At 46.9% G+C, this 20,870-nt stretch overlaps 1 protein-coding gene across 8 annotated transcripts in view; it reads right to left on the bottom strand.

Annotated features, from left to right (window-relative positions):
* GATSL2 (GATS protein like 2) overlaps window positions 1-20,870 on the bottom strand; it is an 89,933-nt gene that overhangs the window by 67,719 nt on the left and 1,344 nt on the right. For 4 of the 8 annotated variants that reach the window (XM_025141933.3, XM_015295702.4, XM_040650040.2 and 1 more), the window contains exon 2: window positions 20,672-20,866. The exons of the other annotated variants lie outside the window; for them this stretch is intronic. In XM_025141933.3, the coding sequence (XP_024997701.1) occupies window positions 20,672-20,866 (195 nt within the window). The remainder of the gene's footprint in view (window positions 1-20,671; window positions 20,867-20,870) is intronic. 8 annotated transcript variants of the gene reach the window in all.

Here is a 20,870-nt window from a genome sequence, read left to right as displayed (position 1 = left end):
GGCAGGGAGCCGTTCTGATAGCAGAACCGTGCTTCAGTTGGGCATCTCACTGGGAAGGAGTGGGCCCTCTACCCACACCAAATGGATGCCTGGCCTCCCACCTCAGCACCACCCTGACATTTCCCCCCCGCTCATCGTTTCCTTGCACATCCCCTGGCAAACGCCAAACAAACCCAGGCTCCATCATGCTGTAACACAGCTGCCCTCAGCCCACAGGAGGAAGGCTTGGTTACGTGGGTAAGAGATCATTCCTTCCCCTAGCAAAGGGAGAGGGCTGTCCGTGTGCTGAGGCAGGACCGGCCTCCTGGGACTGCAGCATAAAGCCTCCTGGAAGATGGAACCATGAAGATGAAGGACAGGAAGAAGAAAGTTCATCTGCTTGGGAGCCCTTAGAAGCACGGATTTCATGGAAGTTACCGTGCTGGGAGCACTTATGAGCTCTCACCACCCAAAGGTGTGCAACCACATATCATCTGAGCACAAGTAATACAATTGGACGAATTACCCTTTAATTGCACTGGCTCCAAACTTGCAATGGTGGCTGTTTCAAAGGCAAAAGGGTCTGGCATCACTCTTCCAGGAAGAGCTGCCAATAGATGCCCTTGGCTAAACGTGTTGATCAAGTACCAAGAAGCCACATCCCTGCAGTTTCCCATGCAGGAAATTCCAGACTTAGTCAAAACTTGGCTTGAGACAAGAAATAAAAGCTCTTCAAGTTCAGATGTCAAATAAGTCTTCTGAGCAGGACCGTTTACACAGTCGTAAGTATTTAGTTTAAACCTCCATCACGAGAGCCACACATTTATTATTCCTATCTCAAAGGCAATTTATCAGCCCTCCCCCTCCTCCAAAGCCTCCCAAACAGTTTTCTCTTCACATATTCACACCCAGAGCTTACTCCAAGGTCTTTTGGGTAGCAGGGAAGAGGACACAGCTGCAGATGAGAGAGAATTACCATCTGCAAAAGCAGTGGATCACATTCAAGTGAATGATCTCCACAAATCTGGAGAGGGAAGTGCTGTGGTCCTGCAGCTGTGGAACACACCACTCACCTCCCCTACCTCCTGCACAGCACCAGGCCATCATTCATTTCAAAGTGGTTAAGAAAGCAAGCATCATTCCCTCATATCTACCCAGAATAACATGATTGTGCAAGACCAAGCAGAAGAAATAAATAGTTTCAGGCTTGTTTGCAGATAAATCTAAACTGAAAGTCTGGCTACTAATCAGAGAAAAAAAAAATACATACGGAATATATTTAAATAAAACTCAACTGTTAAAGCAGTCTTCCTATTTGCTAGGGCCCAACCTCCTGTTTTTTTGGGCTATGTGGGGATGTTGTTTCTGAAAACAGCATGCCCAACCCACACCTACCTCACGCAGGTGTTCTGTGGCTTAACCAACCTTAATGAAATGCTGCTGGTCCTCTGACAGCTATTCCTATTCAGAGTTGGTGGTAATGCTGCTCCTAAAATACATGGCTGGATATGAGAGGCCTCCAAGCACCGTCTTTGAATCTACGTGGCCACTGCACAGCATTTCCTTGCACACCCAGGCTAGAAGCAACTGAGCAGAAGGCAGCAGAGCCCAGCAGGCAGTCTGCACATCCCCAGTGCTCACATTCCATGCAGCAATAATCAAAAAAAGATCCTTTCCCGTAGCAACCTGGAGAAGCCACTCCAACAAGCCCACTGCATCGCATTCTTTCCATTTGGCCTCTGGCAAGTCTCTGCCTGTTTGAACGCATGCCATCAGCACTTGTCCACGTCGTGCTGTGCTGGGTTTTTTTTTCTTCCCCTACTTATTCTACCCTTCTTCTGCTTAAAAGAATAAATCAGCTTTTACAGCCCGGATGTTCACTTCATGGCAAAAGATGGCCAAACATTATACCATTTGCCAACCAGATCACCACGGACAAGTGTACATTTAAACGTTGCCTCCAACAACTGACATACTACAAATACATCCGTGAAGTCCATGTCAGCTGGTAGAACAGCACTGAGAGGCAATGCTGGATAAAGAGGCCCTTCACTGGGAAGGAGTGTACAGACTTCTCCTCCAGAAGCACAACCTCAACCCCAAACTTTGGCTGAGAGTCATATGAGGAGCCCTACACAGGCTCACAACAGAGTCCATCCATTTAGGTACGACCTGTGTCTATCTTTAGCTGAAGATACTGTTACACACTTATCGTGCTTAAAAAAACAAAAAAACAGAAAAACAAACCAAAAAAACCCTCCAATTTCCTTATAGAATCATAGAAGGGCTCAGGTTGGAAAGGACCTTAAAGATCATCAAGTCCAACCACAACCTTATCTTTTCATTCTCAAAGGTATATGAGTGTTTGGGACTTGACTCAGACAAAGCCCCACGTTGCCAATGAGATTGTTCTGCTGTCACTGACCCCATCATATGAGTTGTTTGTTTTTAACTCCAGGTCATAAAAATAGACCATATGAAGCTCATGGTATGTATTTTAGGCATCTGAACAAGAGGAAAAATAAGGTGAACCTGATACATGTGTAACTGAAGAGGCTCAGACTGGCACATCAGTAAGAATAATCCGATTCTAATTAAAAAATAAATCAAGATTTTAAAAATGAATGTCATTGTTTTGACTATGTACGTATAGCAGATCTGCGTGAAAACATTTGAAGCCATCCATCCTGCATTTTTACTCTGGATCCCAATGGAAATGGCCACAGGCATGAGTAGGTTGTGCAAACTCCTTTGCTACAAAGCTTGTACCACTGACTGCATTATTTTGTAACACATCTTTCATGCATCTTTCTGAAGAAGTCTTGAGGAATATCAAACACTTACAGGAAGTTCCTATTTCTGTCAAGTATTCAAGGAATTGCAGTCCCTCTGTACCAATTGCTGAAGATGGCTCAGCCAGCCATGGACAAACCATTATCCTCAATGACACTCTACAGAACTCAGCTGCTTTCAAAAGCAGCCCTCTGCTTTTATCACTCTGGAATCCCACAGGACTGTCTCCAGAAGTACCACCCAGCTTTTCTCCTGCCAAAAGGAGGGTACACGCTTTGAAAAAGTTAATGAGTAAAGCTTGGAAGCAAACGAACCTTGCAATTACACCACCACACACAGGGTTATGGCCGGCCAGAGGAGAGAACTGGGGAACAGCTCCCCGCTCCCAACTTGCATTCCCCATTTATCAAGTTACTTAATCACATACCTAGGCAATAAATTTTAACAGAGTGACTCATGTGCTTCAAGTGAGGCATGCCTGCAGGCCTCCTGATGAACCCGGGATACTGGGAGCTATGCACGTTGACCTTGCAGAAAAACAACCCATCTAGTATAAAGCAAGGTGGTGTTGTTCCTTTAATTATTAATGTTAAAATAAATAAGCACACCCTCCTGCTGATGCCACTGCTTTCACAGAAGCATCACCCCAGACATCTGATATTTATTCTTGCATTGTGGAATCCCCGCATTCCCTAAAAACTGACCCACCAAAAAGCTATTTTCTAAGCCGTGCCTTCAGTCAGCCCATGCAGACAACTGGACCATTAGCAGAAGTCTTAGATAAAAGCTGAACAACAGCTACTTTGATCAGAGGTGAAATGATTCCTGCCAGTCTTGCATTACACGAGTGACCCCAAGAGTTGATGCTCCCACGGCTCTATTAAGGTAACAGTTGATGAGGACCATTAAAGCAATGACCTCTTCCTTGCCAAAGTGCCCATATGTCGGCATCTCTGTACAACACTGCCACACATCCCCACTGAAACAATCTCCTAATGCTCCCAAGTTCCCTGCTGTAGTTTTTTCCTCTCTCTTCTCAAATGAAGGTAGGAGAGGGCATTAGAAAATAGGACATGGAGTGAGCGTACGGCTTAATTACCTACAAGGCGATGGATAACCAAAGCAAGTCAGGGTTGAAAACAAGACAAATACATTCTGACTTTTATGTAAACATCGAATATCCACAGTTTACCCCTAATTACTAAAAGTACTCACCGCAGGCTGGATGTAACTGCATAATTAGATCCAGCGAGTACAAAAATGAACAGAAATCTGTGTCCGCACAAAGCTACACATTAGGAGCTCAGCTCCTCATGTTTTGTTGTCATGTGTGCTATGAAAAATAAATTCAGATCTACGAAAGAATTCCATAGACCTCAAAAAAACCAAAAAAACAACCCTTCCTCATTCCCTTTTGTAAAAGATTAAGTCCTTGTTTTCATACCAAGAGGATGCAAGAAGGAAGTAATTAGCCTTCGTATCAAGCTTGAAAACAAAGCCCTAAATCATATGATACTCCAATGTCAGCAAAAGGAAATGAACATGAAATGAAAAAGTGGCTGAAAACACAGCACAAACGATGGGAAAAAAATTATCAGAGTGCAAAGGAGCCTCCCTGTCTTCAGGCAAGCTTTGGTCAAAATTCAGAAAGTATTATCTATACAACAGCTCAGTCGACGCTGGGCTACAACTGAGTGCATCCCGAGGTGCACCTGGAGAGCAGGGCAAAGGTCTCGTCCTGGTTCTTCTTCTGATACCCACTGTGCTGGGGAAGAACTTTCCTGCTCTTCAGAGCCGAAAAGCACTTGGGGGCTTGTCACCTCTCTGCAAGGCAAGGGATAAGGGAACTGGAGGCTCACACCTACCCCTGAGCCCCTCTACACAAGGAAGCCAGCCAAGGTACCCTTAGTCATCTAAAAGCCATGTTCCAGCTGTTGGCTATGGCTGCCATGTCCCCTTTGCACCCTCGGCCCCACGACTGGCTTGCTGGAAAGGCCAGGACAACTTTCAAAGCAGAGGGAAGGAGGACAGGAGGATGCCTCCCAGTCTGAGAGGCACAGCAGGGAATAGTTCTGCCTCTGACCTTACCCACATAAGCTGCCCGCGTTAAGGCCCTGTTAATGAAATATAAGTAAGCAATGGGATGGTGCTTGCAGGGATGGGACAGACCCATCACTCCACAGGCGAGAGCACGAAGCATTGCTATGCTGAGCAATGCTTCCTAAAAAACAGAGACAAATCCACTGCTGAGCTCTGGGGGTTCAGAACTACATTTAGAAGAAGGGGTGGTAAATTAATTGAAGGCCAATAAAAGCAGAGTTCACTGCAGATAATGATTCCCAGCTCTCTGGATTTATTGATAGCCATAGAACTGCCTGGTTTCTAGCTGAGCCAGGAGCACACAGAGGGAAAGCAGCAGCACTTATCCTGGCACACAAAGCGACCGAGCCAGGTCCATGCTGTGCTGACCTTGCCATCTGGACATGTGGCAAGCCCAGAGCAGAGGCATTTCCAGCATTATCCTCTATAATCATGTAAAACTGTATTCTGATGAAAGGGGCCAAAAATCCCATGCTCCAAAGGCCCGGCTGATAACTGCCATCCATCAGGCCTGTCCGTGGATGCCAGGCCTCACACAGTGATGCCCACTTAATTGCTCCACCAACATTAACAGGTTATCACTCTTTCTGCACGAGGATGGTTTTCATTCCCCCAGCCCTACTAAATGAGAGAAGAACAGCAGGTAAGCAGCTGATCTCATATCCCCAGTGAACAACTGAAAGGGCTTTATTGGGGGCTGCTGTGTGGTCAGGATTAGGTCTGAGTGGTGTGCAAGAGGCTTTGCAATGAACTGGTTACCGAGCTAAGAATAAACATCAGGATCCTAGATTGCAATTCTGTACCTGTGACACAAACACTACCAAAGGGCTCTGTCCTGCCATGCTCAGTTTGAGACCACTGCCTCTGCCTGCACTGGGCACAGAACTGGGCACTCATGGAGCACGAGGACACCTTGCTGAGGGATCCTCCAGCAGCTACACTGCAATGGGCTCGTGCTGGAAACTACAGAACAGTGGCAAGCTCCTGCTTTGGTATTGCACCCAGCATTACCAGCCTGTAGCTCCGTGCCAGGAATCCTGCAAGAAATTTGCTCTCTGCAGCCTCAAGAGAAAGAAGAACAACAGAAAAGATCAGGGGAAGAGCGGAGAGGGAGAGAAGGAGAGAGAGAAGATGAAAGGCTCTGTAATTACAGTCTGACCTCCTGCAAAACACAGGCTGAAAAACCTGATTTAGTCATTGCTATATCAAACCCAAAGTTTCTCTGCTCCTTCAGCCTGCTTGCTGCATCACCATCTGCATGCAAACAGCTCCCAGCCTGCACACAGGGACAGGCTCTGCCCCAAGGAACCCACTCAGCTGCAGCAGCCAAACCCCACTGCTCTGAGAGCAAAGGCTTTGGCCAGCTGAGCACACAAGTGGCACTTCTTCAAAACAACACAGTTTTTGGCAGAACCAAAGCCCTCCAAGGCCCGAGATGTATTAACATTAAGGATGCAAAAGGAGATCCCTCCAACTACGAAGATATATACAACCCCTCCCACACGCCCTGACATAACAAGACTTTACAGGGCTAGCGGGAGCAAGCACAACAGTTATGATATGTTGAAACAAGCAGTGTCACTCATCCCTTGCCTCAGACGACAGATTGACGGATTGCCAGTGCAGAATTTGCAGATGATTGCAAAAGGCAGCAAGCTGAAGACAAACTGTCAGCAGAGGGACCAAAATCCTTCTTTTTTTTTTTTTTGTTTTTTTCCCTTTTTTGGGGATAATGAATAAACACGAATCGCTGGGTCCTCGAGCACTTTGGACTCTTGTTAAGACAAAAGCATGCTCCTGATGCGTGTCCACAGAGAACAGTGTTCTGCTCAGGAAAGGTGCAAACTGCTTTCATGACGTCATTATTTAAGTGCCTGCAATACAGACCTGTAATGAAGTCGACTTAGCTTAATAGCAATGCTGCATGCCGTGAAGGAAGGCCAAGATGAAGGATCCTGGCAGTTCAAATCTTAAGAACTGAACCACAATTCACTGATTTCTGTAGAATGAGCCTCATTTTAACTTGAGGTTGGAACGAGCAAAGCTGCAACTGCTGTAGCTTCTGTTTTTGTCACTCTAGAGCTGCGTGTGCAACAGGCAGCATCTACCATGCAATGGACCACAAAGAACTGAACATAAGTGCTGGAAAAGCAACAACACTCCAGTCTATCAACAGAAAGGGACAAAGCCTGTCCCTTTCGATTACGTTAATGTCAGTGCAGCCACTGCTTTCAACCAAATAGTGATTTCCCCTGTTACACAGGCTTAGCTCATTCCTTGCCTACCAAAACCACTCTGCGTTGAACCCCGCTCCCGTTGACTTCACCCTTGGGTGCACTGCCCTGATTGCAATGGGCCTGTACCAGCATGCCAGCTGTAGCACAACCATGCAGGGCTCCTGGAAAACAGCACCAAATGAAGCACTGGAAATAACCACATGTTTTAACTGGAATTATTTAAGCACCTCAGCAAAGTAGGCAGAGAGTTCAGCAATGCTATGTATTGTATCCAGCAGACCAACCCCTTCACCTAAGCTTGTACGACAGATATGCAGAAGAGATGCTCCCCATAATTATTTATTAAAAAAATACATATATTGACCAAAAACTGAAATTATAGGCGAGATGTCCTGGATTGGTGGTGAAGCCTAACACCTCGTCTTCCTTGCGTTCTTCTCCCGGCATGGCATCCAGCCATTGCTGAGCATTTGAGATGCTCTGAAGTATTGTGGACTATTCTCAGCACAAAGCTGCTCCTGAGATGAGTGATGAGAGCTGGAAAGAAAACATCTATGGGAAAGACACTGAAGGTGCAGGTGCTTCTGTCAGCAGCTTCAAGCCCAGCACAGAGGGCAATGGCTTCAAACTGCAGCAGAGCTGCTAAGCAATAGGATGGGAGCACTGTAAGCATCAGTTATGCAGAACAACGGGTTGGGAAAGCCTTGGCAAGATAAAACTAAGCAGCAGAAATGATACAAATGGGCCTGGAGCGGGCTGGTGGGGAAGAACTGTCACCAATCCTGTTGCACGCTAAGCTTCCTGAGCTGGGAAACGGACTATGCAATGCCAGGAAGACAGCACGCTGCTTTCAGCCTGCCCACCCAGATCAAGTCTGGGTGTGTTTCTGCCATCCTGGTACGGGAACTTCTCCATTTACATAATTCACCCAGAGATAATCAAGAGCTGGCTTTAATATAGCATGAATTAATCCAAGAACCGTAATGCATGCTTAACCGAGCAAAATGGTTTGTTTTCCCAGAAACCTCAACCACTCTGACGTTCAATTTGTGACAACAGAAGTCTACAGGAACAGAGCCTCTTACACCAGTTCTCCAGCCTGGGCTCCAGCTCGCTGCAATCAATGCAAAGAAACTTGCTGCCTTTGCCAGGCGCAGAATTAGGTTAACAGGGCAGATCCATAACAAAGTAATTGGCTTGGATATTGACATTTATACTCTTGTATCTGTAGGCATGAGGAAGGGGAAAAAAAAAAACCAGCTCCAGCGTGAGAAAACTCTGGTCAAGCATAACCTGAAAATCAGCTGTTTTTCAGTGCAAGTAGCAAGGTAACGGCCATTTGTTAGCCCTACAGCAACCCAAGCCAACAGAACGGGACGTGTTTGCAGTAGGAACGACCTGAACAACTGCCATTTGTTTTCAAATGAAGACAGCAAACAGCTGGCTGAGTGGGAAACTTTCATATGGAAGAGACAGACACACCTGTAAGCTTCAGGGATTTCCTTACTATGAAACCAGGTCTTGGGAACGAGAGAGGTTTACTCAGCACTTTTCCCACCTCTCGATGCCAGAAATCATGAATTCATTTGAAGCATGCAAAAAAAAACTAAGTCTCTATAGAGACCATCATTTCACAACAGCCCGATCTTCGCTGTCTATTAGCAGAGGCTGGACTTAAATCCTTCAACGCTACACACAAAGACCTCTATCACATGAACTGAATCTCCAGTAATTGACAGGAATAGACGCGGCCGACTGCTTTCTCATATGGTTTGGAGATACCGCAGTCAGGCAGCATCTTCTCAACACACAACGAGAGATGACACTTCATCAGACAACAGAGATGTGCCAGGCAATAAATCTTGCAGCAGAAGGCTCCTTCCTATTTTAATTCTGGTCGTCACCAGCGGAGAGATACAATTGTCTATCTCAAGCTGCAACAGACAGAAGAGAGGGGAAGCCAAAGCAAACACGCCAAACAACCCAACGCGCTGAAATACTCAGGATTTCATTGAAATCCCAGCGCACTCATCTTGGCCTAATAAAAATAGCCCACCCCACTGTTTGCCCAATCCCTGAGATCAGTGGATATTATCCCTACAGCTGCCTGCGCTGCTCGGAGCAGCAAGGAGGCTTGTTTCATCCGGCCACGTCCATCTGTTTCCCCCTCCCTTTTCTCAGATGCATCATTTCAGCCCCAAGGACGGACCTGGATTGAGACCTCCCCCACCGTGACGCTGCTGACCAAGGGTGGGTGTCCCCACAGCTCTGACATAGTGCTCCATGGGAAGACCCGTCCACCTAAAGCTGAGCAAATAGAGCTCTTTTGCAGCGCTCCACAAGAGCAGCTTTCAGTTGGTCTCTGGCCATCGTGGCTGTCAGTGAACGAAGAAGAGCCTCCCGTGTCTGCAGCAGCACAGATTGGCACGGACTACAAAAACCCACCTAAAAGCAGGGCTGACATTCGGCCGTTCAGGCCATGCCAGGCTGTGCTGAGCTGGTTACAGCACCAGATTTACCCAGGCTGTGATCTAAAGCTAAAGATACGTTACTGCAGGGTGGATTAGCCTTCAGATAGGAAGTTTTGCTTTCCGTCCCCAGCCACATATCCAGGCAACACCAAAGCACAACCCCAAACTCCACTGCCCTGACCCCCCTCCCTGCCCTTCACCCGGGCTGTAAAGAAAACAAGCAGTGGCAGCAATGAGAGGCAGAGCCAGAAGAATTTAAAGCGTTACCTCTTACAGAAAAAGACGTGGATATATTATCCAGTTAAATGCATTTGGGTATCAGTGGCCACTGCTCCTTTAGAACAAATGCTCAGAAATAGCTCCTTCCGTGCTGGCTGCTGACAAACAGCCCTCTGCCAAGGAGCCAACGCACTCAGGGAGGATATACGACCTACTGGGAGCAGGACTCACACCAGCCTGCTTCTCCCACAGCTCCCTGCATGCCTGGGGGTAAATCACTTCACCTTCCCGGGCCTGAATTCCATGTTTTGTAGCAGGGATAATCACTCTTTGCTCTTACAGGGCTACTTACCAGTGATGGACAGGAGCCCAGGCACTGCAGACAGAAAATTGCCCCTCCATCCCAAATACCTTACAGAAAAGCAACACTCATAAAGAAGCAGATTTCAGATTCGGTTCCCCAGTAGTTACTACAAAGAAGAGCAATTTAACAAAGACTCTACAGATGGGGGGTGGGGGGGGGGGGAAAGAAAACCCAACCCAACACAATCTGACGACGTCCTTTCAAGCTCAGGCTTTTAACCTGCCACTTAAAAAACCCCACCCTCAATGTGCAATCACATCCGAGACAGAAATTAAAAAAGAAAAAAGAACAAAAAAGGTGGGCGATTTTGTTCCTTCTGAGCAAAAAAAAACCCCAAAAAACAACAAAAAAAACCCCCCACCAATCACAGTGCACTCAATTTGCCAGCTTTATAGGTGATGTGACAGGTCCTCAGTTCATGGCGGGGCAGGCGGAGAACAGGATGATTAGCAGGGTCTGATGACAGCGATCGCTGGCTGGTTCCTGGAGAGCTGATAAGTTATTAAGCTAAACAATGCGTCGCTATTATGAGCAAGTCAGTGCACTAACTGTAATTTCCTTGAAAGCTGAGCGCTGCATGATTATACTTGTCCACTCAGACTCCCCGCTGGCAGCTCCGCATTCTGCTATTGTTCTGAGCTCCACAGCCTTCCCAGCTCCCAGCCGCCTGCAAATGTATTCTTCACATTCAGCCTCCGCCGTGGCAGCTGTCATCTGAAGGGGGTCAGGAAGAGAGACGTTCTCCATCCTGAAGCACAGCTATTAGAGCCCCTAAAGCGTGTGGGTTTGTTCGCCAGCACGAGCTACCTCTCCTTTCCAGTTGAGGCCATTCCCATTTAAAGGGTGCTCTGACTCTGGAATAACGTGTGTACATATGTATTATATATGTACACTTGCACACGTGTGTTTTTTTTTTAACACACACACATACACAAACACGGGCATACAAGTACATTCCTGTTTCCTTTATGACGTCCAGGAAGACTGCTGTTATTACTGGCAGCTCAGATGGACACCTTTCAACTCAACTCAACGTATACTCAGAGCACGCTGTCAGTAATGAACACAGAAAAACCAGGGCCTGAGAAGGCCAACAAAAACAAAGGCAGGAGCAGCAAGACGAGGAAGCACAGCCTTCAGCTCTCCCACCAAAAGACTCCCACTCTGATTACCCCAATTCTCAGCAATGCATCTTTGCTCTCTTCTGCATGAAGCACCACAGACCCTGGCATACCGTTACCATGCTCATGCCCTGGAAGGCTGTCAGTGTGTCTGTCCAGGAGGTGACTATTAAGAAACCCCTAAGCCTCCTTCCCTCCCACAGTAACAGGTACTGCAGAGTCTATGACCCATTGCCCCCAATGAGCCTTGGAGTGCAAGTGCTTCGCTCTCCAGAAATACTATCAGATAACTCACATTAGATTTGATATAAAGCGAACGTTAAGTGGAAGCAAACTTGACACTGTACATTTGACAAGTGCTTAAAAGGTTCCAACCCGTATTAAACTCTGCTTTATGGAAGACTCATTTAAGGAACAGCACAAAATTCTTTCATTGTCCTTTTCTCTGTGCTGATCCTGGAAGGAATACATCATCTGTCGTATGTTTAAACAAGCCAAGGGAAAAGCACCACTCTATTTTGAATCCAGGAACTGTTCTATTCCTGTCACTGAGCTCTTTCAAACACAAGGAAAAAGTCTTACTATTGGAATTAAAAACACAAAAGGAGCAAATGTAATATTCAAAGCATGCTGGTAATACGTGGAAGCTGTGTCTATCCTATTAGTTCAGAAAAGCCATTACTACATTACTCGCACCTTTACACATCAATTTTATCCCTACAGGATGATCTAACCATCTTATCAGTAATGAAGCTTAAGAAGCCCAATGATGATTTCTACTTCAAAATTAACTAACTAACCCACGGTGCAATGCAGCAACCATCTGTGGGCCTGTGCCATACACACAACCCAAACGAGTTGCCTTCAAAAGGTGCCTCTTCTCCTTCTTTAAATCCCCTGAGCTCGGATCACGCTCAGCAAGTTAACAGCAACCTCCACAACGCTGGAGGTGGGAGCTGTCGTCTCAGGGCTGGGAATTTCATCAGCTGCTTTTGGCTGTGATGCTCCAACAACACCCAGACTGCACCTATAGGACAGCGAAGCGCTGGTGAAGGCTGCCTAGAGGTGGGTGCCCCATCCCTGCAGACAGCCAAGGTCAGGCTGGAGGGCTGTGAGCACTGATGGAGCTGTGGGTGCCGCTGTGCACTGCAGGCAGTGGGACCAGGCAGCCCCTGGGGGTCCCCTTCCAACTCAAGCAACTCTATGGTTCTGTTCTCTGAGTCTAAACACACAGCTCGTACCTGCTCTAAGTGTCCACCTACAAAGCCATAAGAAAACACACAGTTACGTTCCAGCCCACGGCAGCTCCAAAGGAGATGTGCAGCAGTAACGTGCCGTGGAAGGCTCTCAGACATGGATTAACAGCCACAGATGTATGGAACATGATATCCTATGAACACAGAAGAAAATGAGCATAAAGCTTAGGCTGATGTACAAGTATATCACAGAAGGACACCCATCTCACATGAAACATCTTACACATACCTGCTATTTGTCACAGCTGACTTTTTCCCCTCCCCACCCCCTCCCAGTAAGTAGGTCATTATCACTTCTACAATGAGACACCCACTGAAAACACACTGCTTCACAAGCCCATTAGGAGCTAATAGATAACCATATTGTTTTGAGGCTATTTCATATTTAAATCATTGCTGGAGATTACAATTCAGCCACCATCTGAATGAACAAAGCCATTCAGACGGGTCCAGGATGCACAAAGTCTTTTTATATTAGTCAATCCAGTCTGATTGCACGCTCCTGTGCAAAGGAGAAGGATTTCTGCTCTACGACAGCACAAGAGCTACCACGGGACAGCTCAGCAACCCAGCACAAACCTTTCCCTTCGGGTCATGCCCAGAACTGCAGCGCTGTGATGGGCAATGGGACGAGGCACGACAGCAGGCAAGTGGCTGCACAACAGGGGTGATGAGGACCATGCAGAAACACACAGAGGAACTTGGTAGGAGCACAAAGACTATAAAACTCTTCCTCGTAGCGTGGTTCCATGGCATGACCGCTGCTAAAGAAGGACTTCAGGAACTGTATGATAACTAAAGCATAGCTTTTCCTGTAGAGCACCCACCACGCAGTGCTGTACGCTGAGTCAAACCAGGGGACAGCTGGCCTCCAGGCCAATCTAATGCTTTCCCTTACTTATGTCAGGGGCATAAATTAAACTTCCACGTAGAGGGATGGTTGAAGACCACGTAGAGGGTTGAAGAGGCTCCATTGGCCTCGTACATCCATCAAACACTCCTAAAACTGTGATCCCATGTCTGTGCTAATACACAATGAGCACGTGCCATTTCCGAAGGCCAGCTTTGCTGTTATCCAGCTATGGAAGTTTTTGGCTTCTGATTTGTTTAAGTTAGAGCAGGCTCAAGGCTGCTCAAACTTCTGCTTTTTTCCTCCTTCTTCTTTCTCCCCTTTAAACAGCGTGCAGCCAATATGCAGCTCATAGTGAAGTGCTCACAGGGAAACAAAAAGGACCAACAAACCAACGCGGCAGTCACCCTCCTCCATACTAAGGGCTCTCACCAAAGCTGAAAGGTCACACAACCTCACGCTTACCTTCTAAAAACACGTTGTCCTGTTTAAACGAGGCATTACACCACAAATTATACTGGGATACAAAACATAGTGCCAACAGAGCAAAGAGCTGTGATGTCCGGAAGACCAACGCAACACAAAAGATAGCAAAGCCACGTGCATGGCTTCAGGAACAAGGCTGAACCAGACAAAATCCGGAGCCACACCATCTTAGTCTATCATAACCTGTCCCACATCAGTGCTGAGAGGTTAGTTAACCTGCCCGCTGCAGAGCAAAGTAGTCAGGACTTGAGAACAGAAGTATGACTTCATTTTAACATCCACACGTCTGATTTGAAGATACCTGAAGTCGTTTTTGGGGCGGTGACATCTGAGGTGCAAGAATAAGAATCACCAAAGGCAGTACATTGCTGAAACTGCACAGCACGTGTAACGAGGCAACTGGGGAGGAATGGGTGACATGGCAACTGGAACCAGTCCATCTACGCAATAAGCCAGATTCCTACAGCAAGAGCATCTTCTGCAAAGAGAATGTTTTCTCACTGCTAATTACTCAGTTTAGTGCAGAACCATCACTGGTTCATTCCGGGTTGAGAAACAAATTAGGAACTGAAAATGCAAGCGAGTCGGTGTTTGTTTGTTTGCTTTTCCCCCCCCTCCCACTCTGCAGAGCTGCGGGGGGCTGAGACCGACTGCCCCACGTCCTGACACACACAGTCTCAAGCCACTGTCAGTTGAGTTTGTTCAGTACAGACCACATTAAATTGCTTAGCTACAAACACTAAATGGGTTCGGATATTTTTCTAAGCGCTCAGCACATTTGCCTTTGTTTATTACTTAAAAAACAGCAAATGAAAATGCTTGTTTGTTACCCCATTAAACTCAAGCTTCAATTTCCACCCAAAAGCTGCTCGGAAAAGATCACAACTGAAAGATTAATCATGTAATAAATAAGTCATCCATCATTTTCAAAAAATAAAGACTGAGTAAATCTATGTAAATGCATACAGCTGCTCAGATGCATACAGAGTATCTCTCATCATTAAGAACAATCTCTTTTCTTTTTGCTGAGACCGTATTTATTTGCAAGTGAGCTCCTCAGAGGTTACCAAGAGAGGAGAACCAGTCTTTATTTAGGAAAAGGAATAAAAACTACCGGGGTTAAGGAAGATTAACATGGGCCATCTCCATCAAGGTCTTTAAGTCAACTGCAACCAACTCCCTCTGCACAACAGGGTATGTTCTGTGGCATCACGCAGTGTTGAATACACAACTTTTAACCACAGAAGCAGGATCAGTATTCAGACACCACCAAAACCAGAGCGTATCATTACCCAGATTCTCTGCCACGCAGTGCTCCTATAAAGCCTGAACAGAAAGGGATGGGAAGAAAGTCACACCTCCATTTTAACTGTTCTATCCACATCAAAGACCTGTAAATTTTTCCCTCCAAGCTTTAGAAGCTCCCCCAGCATCTTTTATTTTTAATTTCATATATTTGAATACTTCACATAACATCCTAAGGTTGTGTTTTGCTCTATCCTTATGTTGTGCAGCCTGAGACTCCTTACAACATCTCCAGCATCCTCTTTGATGGAGATGCCAACACGTTGTGAATGAAGAAAGAACTTTTCTCTTACAGATATATCTTAACCAGCCACACATCCACACCTCTGAAAGGGTTGGGTTCCCACTTAATCAACAGTTTGTACTGAAAGCATTTGGGTCACGGACTTCCTACCAACACTAACAGCCTACATCTCCCTACAAGACCTGGACAAGAATAGCCCATGCATCTTAAAAGCACCAATTCCATCACATTAACACAACTGAACTGGACTAGAAAGGCCTGAAAACAAGCACTTGGCCTCCAAGCAACGCAGCCATGCCCATATGAGTGTATCTCAGACGTCCCTCAAAGACCAACAAATGGTTTGCTGTCACCAAACAGACTCGCTACTCGTCCTTTCCTTGTGCCAGCACTGTGCTCAGTAGCCCTACGGCAGTGAGCCCTCCAAAGCAGTAGGTCAGAAATACTCCATTTCAATCTCCAGTTACTTGAATATATTTAAGCGAAGCAAGGAAGTCAGTCCTGGTTGGTGAGGAAGTTTAAGCACTCAATGCTTGTTTTGGATGCGAAATAAAAAACCCCCAAAACTTATCAACCCATACAAAATGTTTATCGTACATCAGACCACAAAAATGAGATCAGATTCTTTATTTCCACGGCCAGCACAGCAGAACACTGCAGTAAGTCTGAGAGCAACAGGGGATCCAACAGTCACCGAAAAGGCTTAATCAATCTTCGTTCCTTTCGTGCCATAATGAAACATTTCTGTCTGTTGTTCTTTCTCCCAACAGTTACACCTTCTATTCAGCTGTACAAACCCAAGCTGAGCTCAGGGGGAGTGAGCTTCTTCACTCTGAAAGCATGGAATCATTAAGGTTGGAAGGATAGCTAAGACCACCCAGTCCAAGCACCGATGGTGACTGCAACTCACAGGCTTCGCTCTGTTGATGCTGCAATGAATGGAGTTATTTCCTCAGGCTCCTGTTGTATAATCCTTCCTTCACCAGCCCTCTGCTATCAGCAGATCAGAGCTGGAGTTTACTCTGGAGTTGGCAGTAAACAAAAGAACAAATCCGCACTGTTTGCCCCTGAAAAAAGGAATTGTAGCCCTTGTCCACACGCATTAAAACAGGCAGGGCGATTAAGGAGTTGTGTATGAGATAAGTGAGGCAGTGTGCCCAACAGATTAAAAAAAAAAAAAGTCGAATTAAGTGGAAAGATTTACATATTTATAGAGCACAAGCAAGGCATTGTCAAATAGTTTCAGCCATCCGACGGGGCCTAATTTAAGTTATAACTCAGTGGTAGGAACTGCCTGTGGATTCAAACTATTGTGTTAATGAACAACTCCACTGCTCCTTCCTGATGACAAATGCACAGCTGTCACGCTTGCCCTAACAGACCTGAAGCACCCAGATTGCACAGGGAGCCATCCAGGAATTAATGAAAGCCACTTTTTCCCATTTAAATACTGACTTCCATCCTGAAGTAATACATACTCAGCTGAAGGGAGTTTTGATGAGTTGCGTAGCAAAAGATACATATTTTGCCCCTCTTTCTTGTTTACATATTTCTCAGCTCTACATTGGTTGTATCCAACCATACAGGGTTGTATCCAACACTGTACCCTCAGATGATGCTCTGTGCCCGTGCAATTTCTCTACCAAAGAATGGAAACAGCTTAGCATGGGAAATGAGGAACCACCACCACCCCACTACAACCACAGCCAGGCGTGGTTTGATCCAGAGTTGCTGCTCTGCCTTTGGAACCCCATTTGGTTCCCTGGGATGGATGGCAGGGCAGGAGGAAAACAAAGCAGGGCCCCACCAGGCAGCCTGCCCGCCAGGGGAGGGAAAGAAAGGGAAATAATAACAGCATTTGAAGATGAACAATAAGAGACCACCAGGAAGGAAACCTGCTCTTTACAAGGCTCAGTGGATCAAAATAGTGCAGAATGTCCTCACAGCCCAGTGAGGACACCCAGCAGCCCGGAACACAAGCTAAGGACGTGCACAATTCAGGAGCTTATGCCCTTCACGAGGCTCCAACACAAACCATCTATTCTGTCCTTCTTATCCATTGGATTCTTATGGTGCTGAATGCCCACCAGCAAGCTCTGCACCCCACACACAGACGTGGGAATGCTGTAGGAAGGCAGGCAGGTAGGTTGAGGCATCCCAGGGCGTGTGGACATCAGTGTGTGGATACTTCCATAGCAGATGGCCAACAGCTCGGGCTGAGAAAGGATCCAAACCTCAGCAACCACACATCAAAAGAAACCCACCGAAGTCCTTTGGGAGTCTTTGCCACAACACAAGCAACCTGCTTTGGGTGAGTGAACATCTCCAAAGCCTTTATCCAGTGGCCCTCCTATCCGGGTGGCACAAGCCAAGAGAATGAGGTTTCAATCAACAGCACCTCCAATTTCAGGGCACCTGGGCAGCAAGCAAGTGAGCAGGGAATGACAAACACCCATATTAATAGCAACACCACGTTGTTTCTAAATAGCAGTGTCAGTTACCTCCACGCCACCAAGCAAAAGGGACAGATCACCAAAAATACTATCACAAACTCAGCAAGAAGAACAAACCTGGTTCCACTGCTTGTTCGAAGACGGAAGAAAATCCAGTTTGTTCTGCATATTTATCATTCCTCACTTCTCACTGCACTCAACTTCATCCTAACTGTAACTTACCATCGTTAGAACTTAAGTAATACCTTTCTCTCTCAGGTACTGTAACTCCTTGGTTACCAATAAAGTGTTATGCCACTGGAACCAAGAGAGGGCAGGCTGTTTGGTAACTCATTGGCTCCTGATGTCCGGTGGTCCATCACAGCATTACTCAGAAATCAGCAAGCAGGGGCTAGTTATATTATACAGACACAGGGCTTGGAAGAACCCTGACCCCACTTCATTCTCCAGGACTCGAACTCTCCATGTATATTTTTATGAGCCCAAAAGAGAAGGTCAGGCTCGCTTTACTGCTCCTTACCACACACACTGGTGGCTCAGAGCTATCCAAGTCCTCCCTCTCCATTCACACTTAGTTCATGTAGTAGAAAGAGAACCATAGAATCACAGAATGGCCTGAGTTGAAAAGGACCACAATGGTCTTCTCGTTCCAACCCCCTGCTATGTGCAGGGTCGCCAACCACCAGCCCAGGCTGCCCAGAGCCACATCCAGCCTGGCCTTGAATGCCTCCAGGGATGGGGCAAAGAGATGTCCTTACAAGTGTTCTGGCACCCACCAACACAACGCACACCTTCAGAACGGGCTGCAGATCCTTGGCCCTGGGGAACTCTCAAGTCAAACACAGACGCATCGCAATCAGTAAAGCACCACGAGGATCAAGAGGAGAGCAAGAGCAAAGGGGATGAGACAGATGCAAATTTCAGCACGCAGCTCCAAACGACGTGGAGCTGATCCTCCACTAGGGTGCCCGGCAGAGCTACAATCAATAGGTCTGTGCTCATTTGCACAAGCAGAGCACTAGCAGCACAACGAAGCCGGAGTTCCACTATCAGTTACCACCGGACTACCCGTCTTAAGGCACCTTTGCATGAAATGCAGTTATGATTCACTGTGTTTTTCCTGCAGCTCCGCTCAGCCCGCTGCTTTATTCACTGCTGCTCTCACCTCCTCACCTCGTTAACTGCTTTCTTGCTCCTGGCCATCGGAACCGTTCCAAAATTGCTGTTCTTTGCACAAAAAAAAAACACAAAGTGAAATAAAATACCGCTATTGTAACAGAAGCTAAATTAAAAGGCTCGTGACACGAACAGGGGCAGGCAAAGCGGAGAAAGGCCAACTAAAGAGAGGGGTATTTGTTGCTGCTCCTTCCCCAGAGGATGAAGAAAAACATTCAAGATTTTTAAATGTGTTCCAGCCCTCCTCCTTAGAGTTTAACAACGTGAAAGAGATTCCAGTGCTCCTCCCAGATCACCCCTCAGAAGGGGCTCTGTAAAGCCACGGCGTTTCCCAACACAAGGATAGCAGCGACGCCGTTGCCACCTCTCTGGATCGCATCCATCCCACGGATCATTATTTCCTATGGGCAGCCTCGCAGCACAGATGAACGCCCTGTTTAAGGTTTCAATGGGAAAAGCAAAGGGGGGGGTAAAAGTAACTTTGAAACCTCATCAGAAACGAGCAGCAGGGACACGGGGCACCCTCCCCTTTTCTCCTTCCCACCCTCCCAGGTCCTTTTCAAGGCAGGGTGCTCAGGAGGGGACATTTGCCTTGCTATGAATAAGCCGCCACCCCCAGGGCACTTCTTAAGGAAGTGGGAAAGAGTGGGATCTATTACTTATGCCTCCTGGAGACCTCCACCCTTCCCACACCACCAGGCTATGGGGTGGGCATCCCGCCTGCACATGGTACAACCCGCTGTCCCAAGAGCAGCACCGGCTTCCCCTCCCCTCCCTTACACCTCCAAAATAACCAACCAAGCAGAAGGGAAACAAACACAAGCTTCCCACGCCAAGCAAAACCTTTCCACAAACAGTTTGCTCTTCCTGACCAGTGAGATTCCATGGCACCACCAGCAGTGCTCTGCGTGCACAGAAAGGGTCGGAGCCCACAGCGGCAGGCAGGCACAGCTCTGATCTGAGTGCTGCATGCAGGAGGGGACGGCACACCTGGAGCAACGCTGCCTGCTGCCCTGACCCCTCTGCAACACCAGAGATGAATTTATCACCAAGCAAAAAAAAGATAAACGGCCGAGAACTTGAAATACACAAATAAGTCAATACCCCACCAACGCTCAGCCCGTGCAATGGAAGAGGGGGTTTAAAGGTCTCCTCGCTGATGTGAATAGTGATACTTAATGCATTGGCACCCCCACCACCCCGCTGAAAAGCAACCGCTTTTCAACGAGTAATGAAAAAGCACATGCAAAAGAGCAATATCAGCCCGGAGAGCTTTGGGTACCCCGTGGAGCACTCGGGGATGGCAGTAAACAAGGAGCTGATGTGCACACACTGCACAGCGCTGAGCCGAATGGGATGAGCCCCAAATCAGAGTGAGATTTCAATGCATGAAGTTTAGCTGGGAGATAAGGGACTGTAATCAAATTACACCACAAATAGGTCCATTCATCCGTGAGCGTTATTGCAGGGAGAGGATTGAATTACAGCTCGGGATAAAACAATTTCAGGAATAAAAAGGAAATTTATTAGCTATTTATTACTGTCCCGCTGCCAAAGCAAATTTCCCACCTTCGTCACAAGAATGCAATCAGAGGAGAAAGCTGAAATGCTAATTACCAGGCTGGAAAAACAAGAAGAGTTCGGGCTGCGCTATTTACATCGCCATTCCTCGTTCTGAATAGAGCCACAAAGTCACCGAGCCGAGGGAAGGCACCAGAAGAAGCATTTGCAATTCCAGTTGTTTGGCTGGGGAAGGCCCAGGCGCTGAGATGCACGCGAGGCAGCGGGCAGAGCGATGGGGTTTTCCTTCCTCTAA

This window comes from Gallus gallus, chromosome 19, assembly GCF_016699485.2.
Source record: "Gallus gallus isolate bGalGal1 chromosome 19, bGalGal1.mat.broiler.GRCg7b, whole genome shotgun sequence".
In the NCBI taxonomy this organism is placed as follows: domain Eukaryota; kingdom Metazoa; phylum Chordata; class Aves; order Galliformes; family Phasianidae; genus Gallus; species Gallus gallus.
This window is presented reverse-complemented; position numbering and strand designations above follow the sequence as displayed.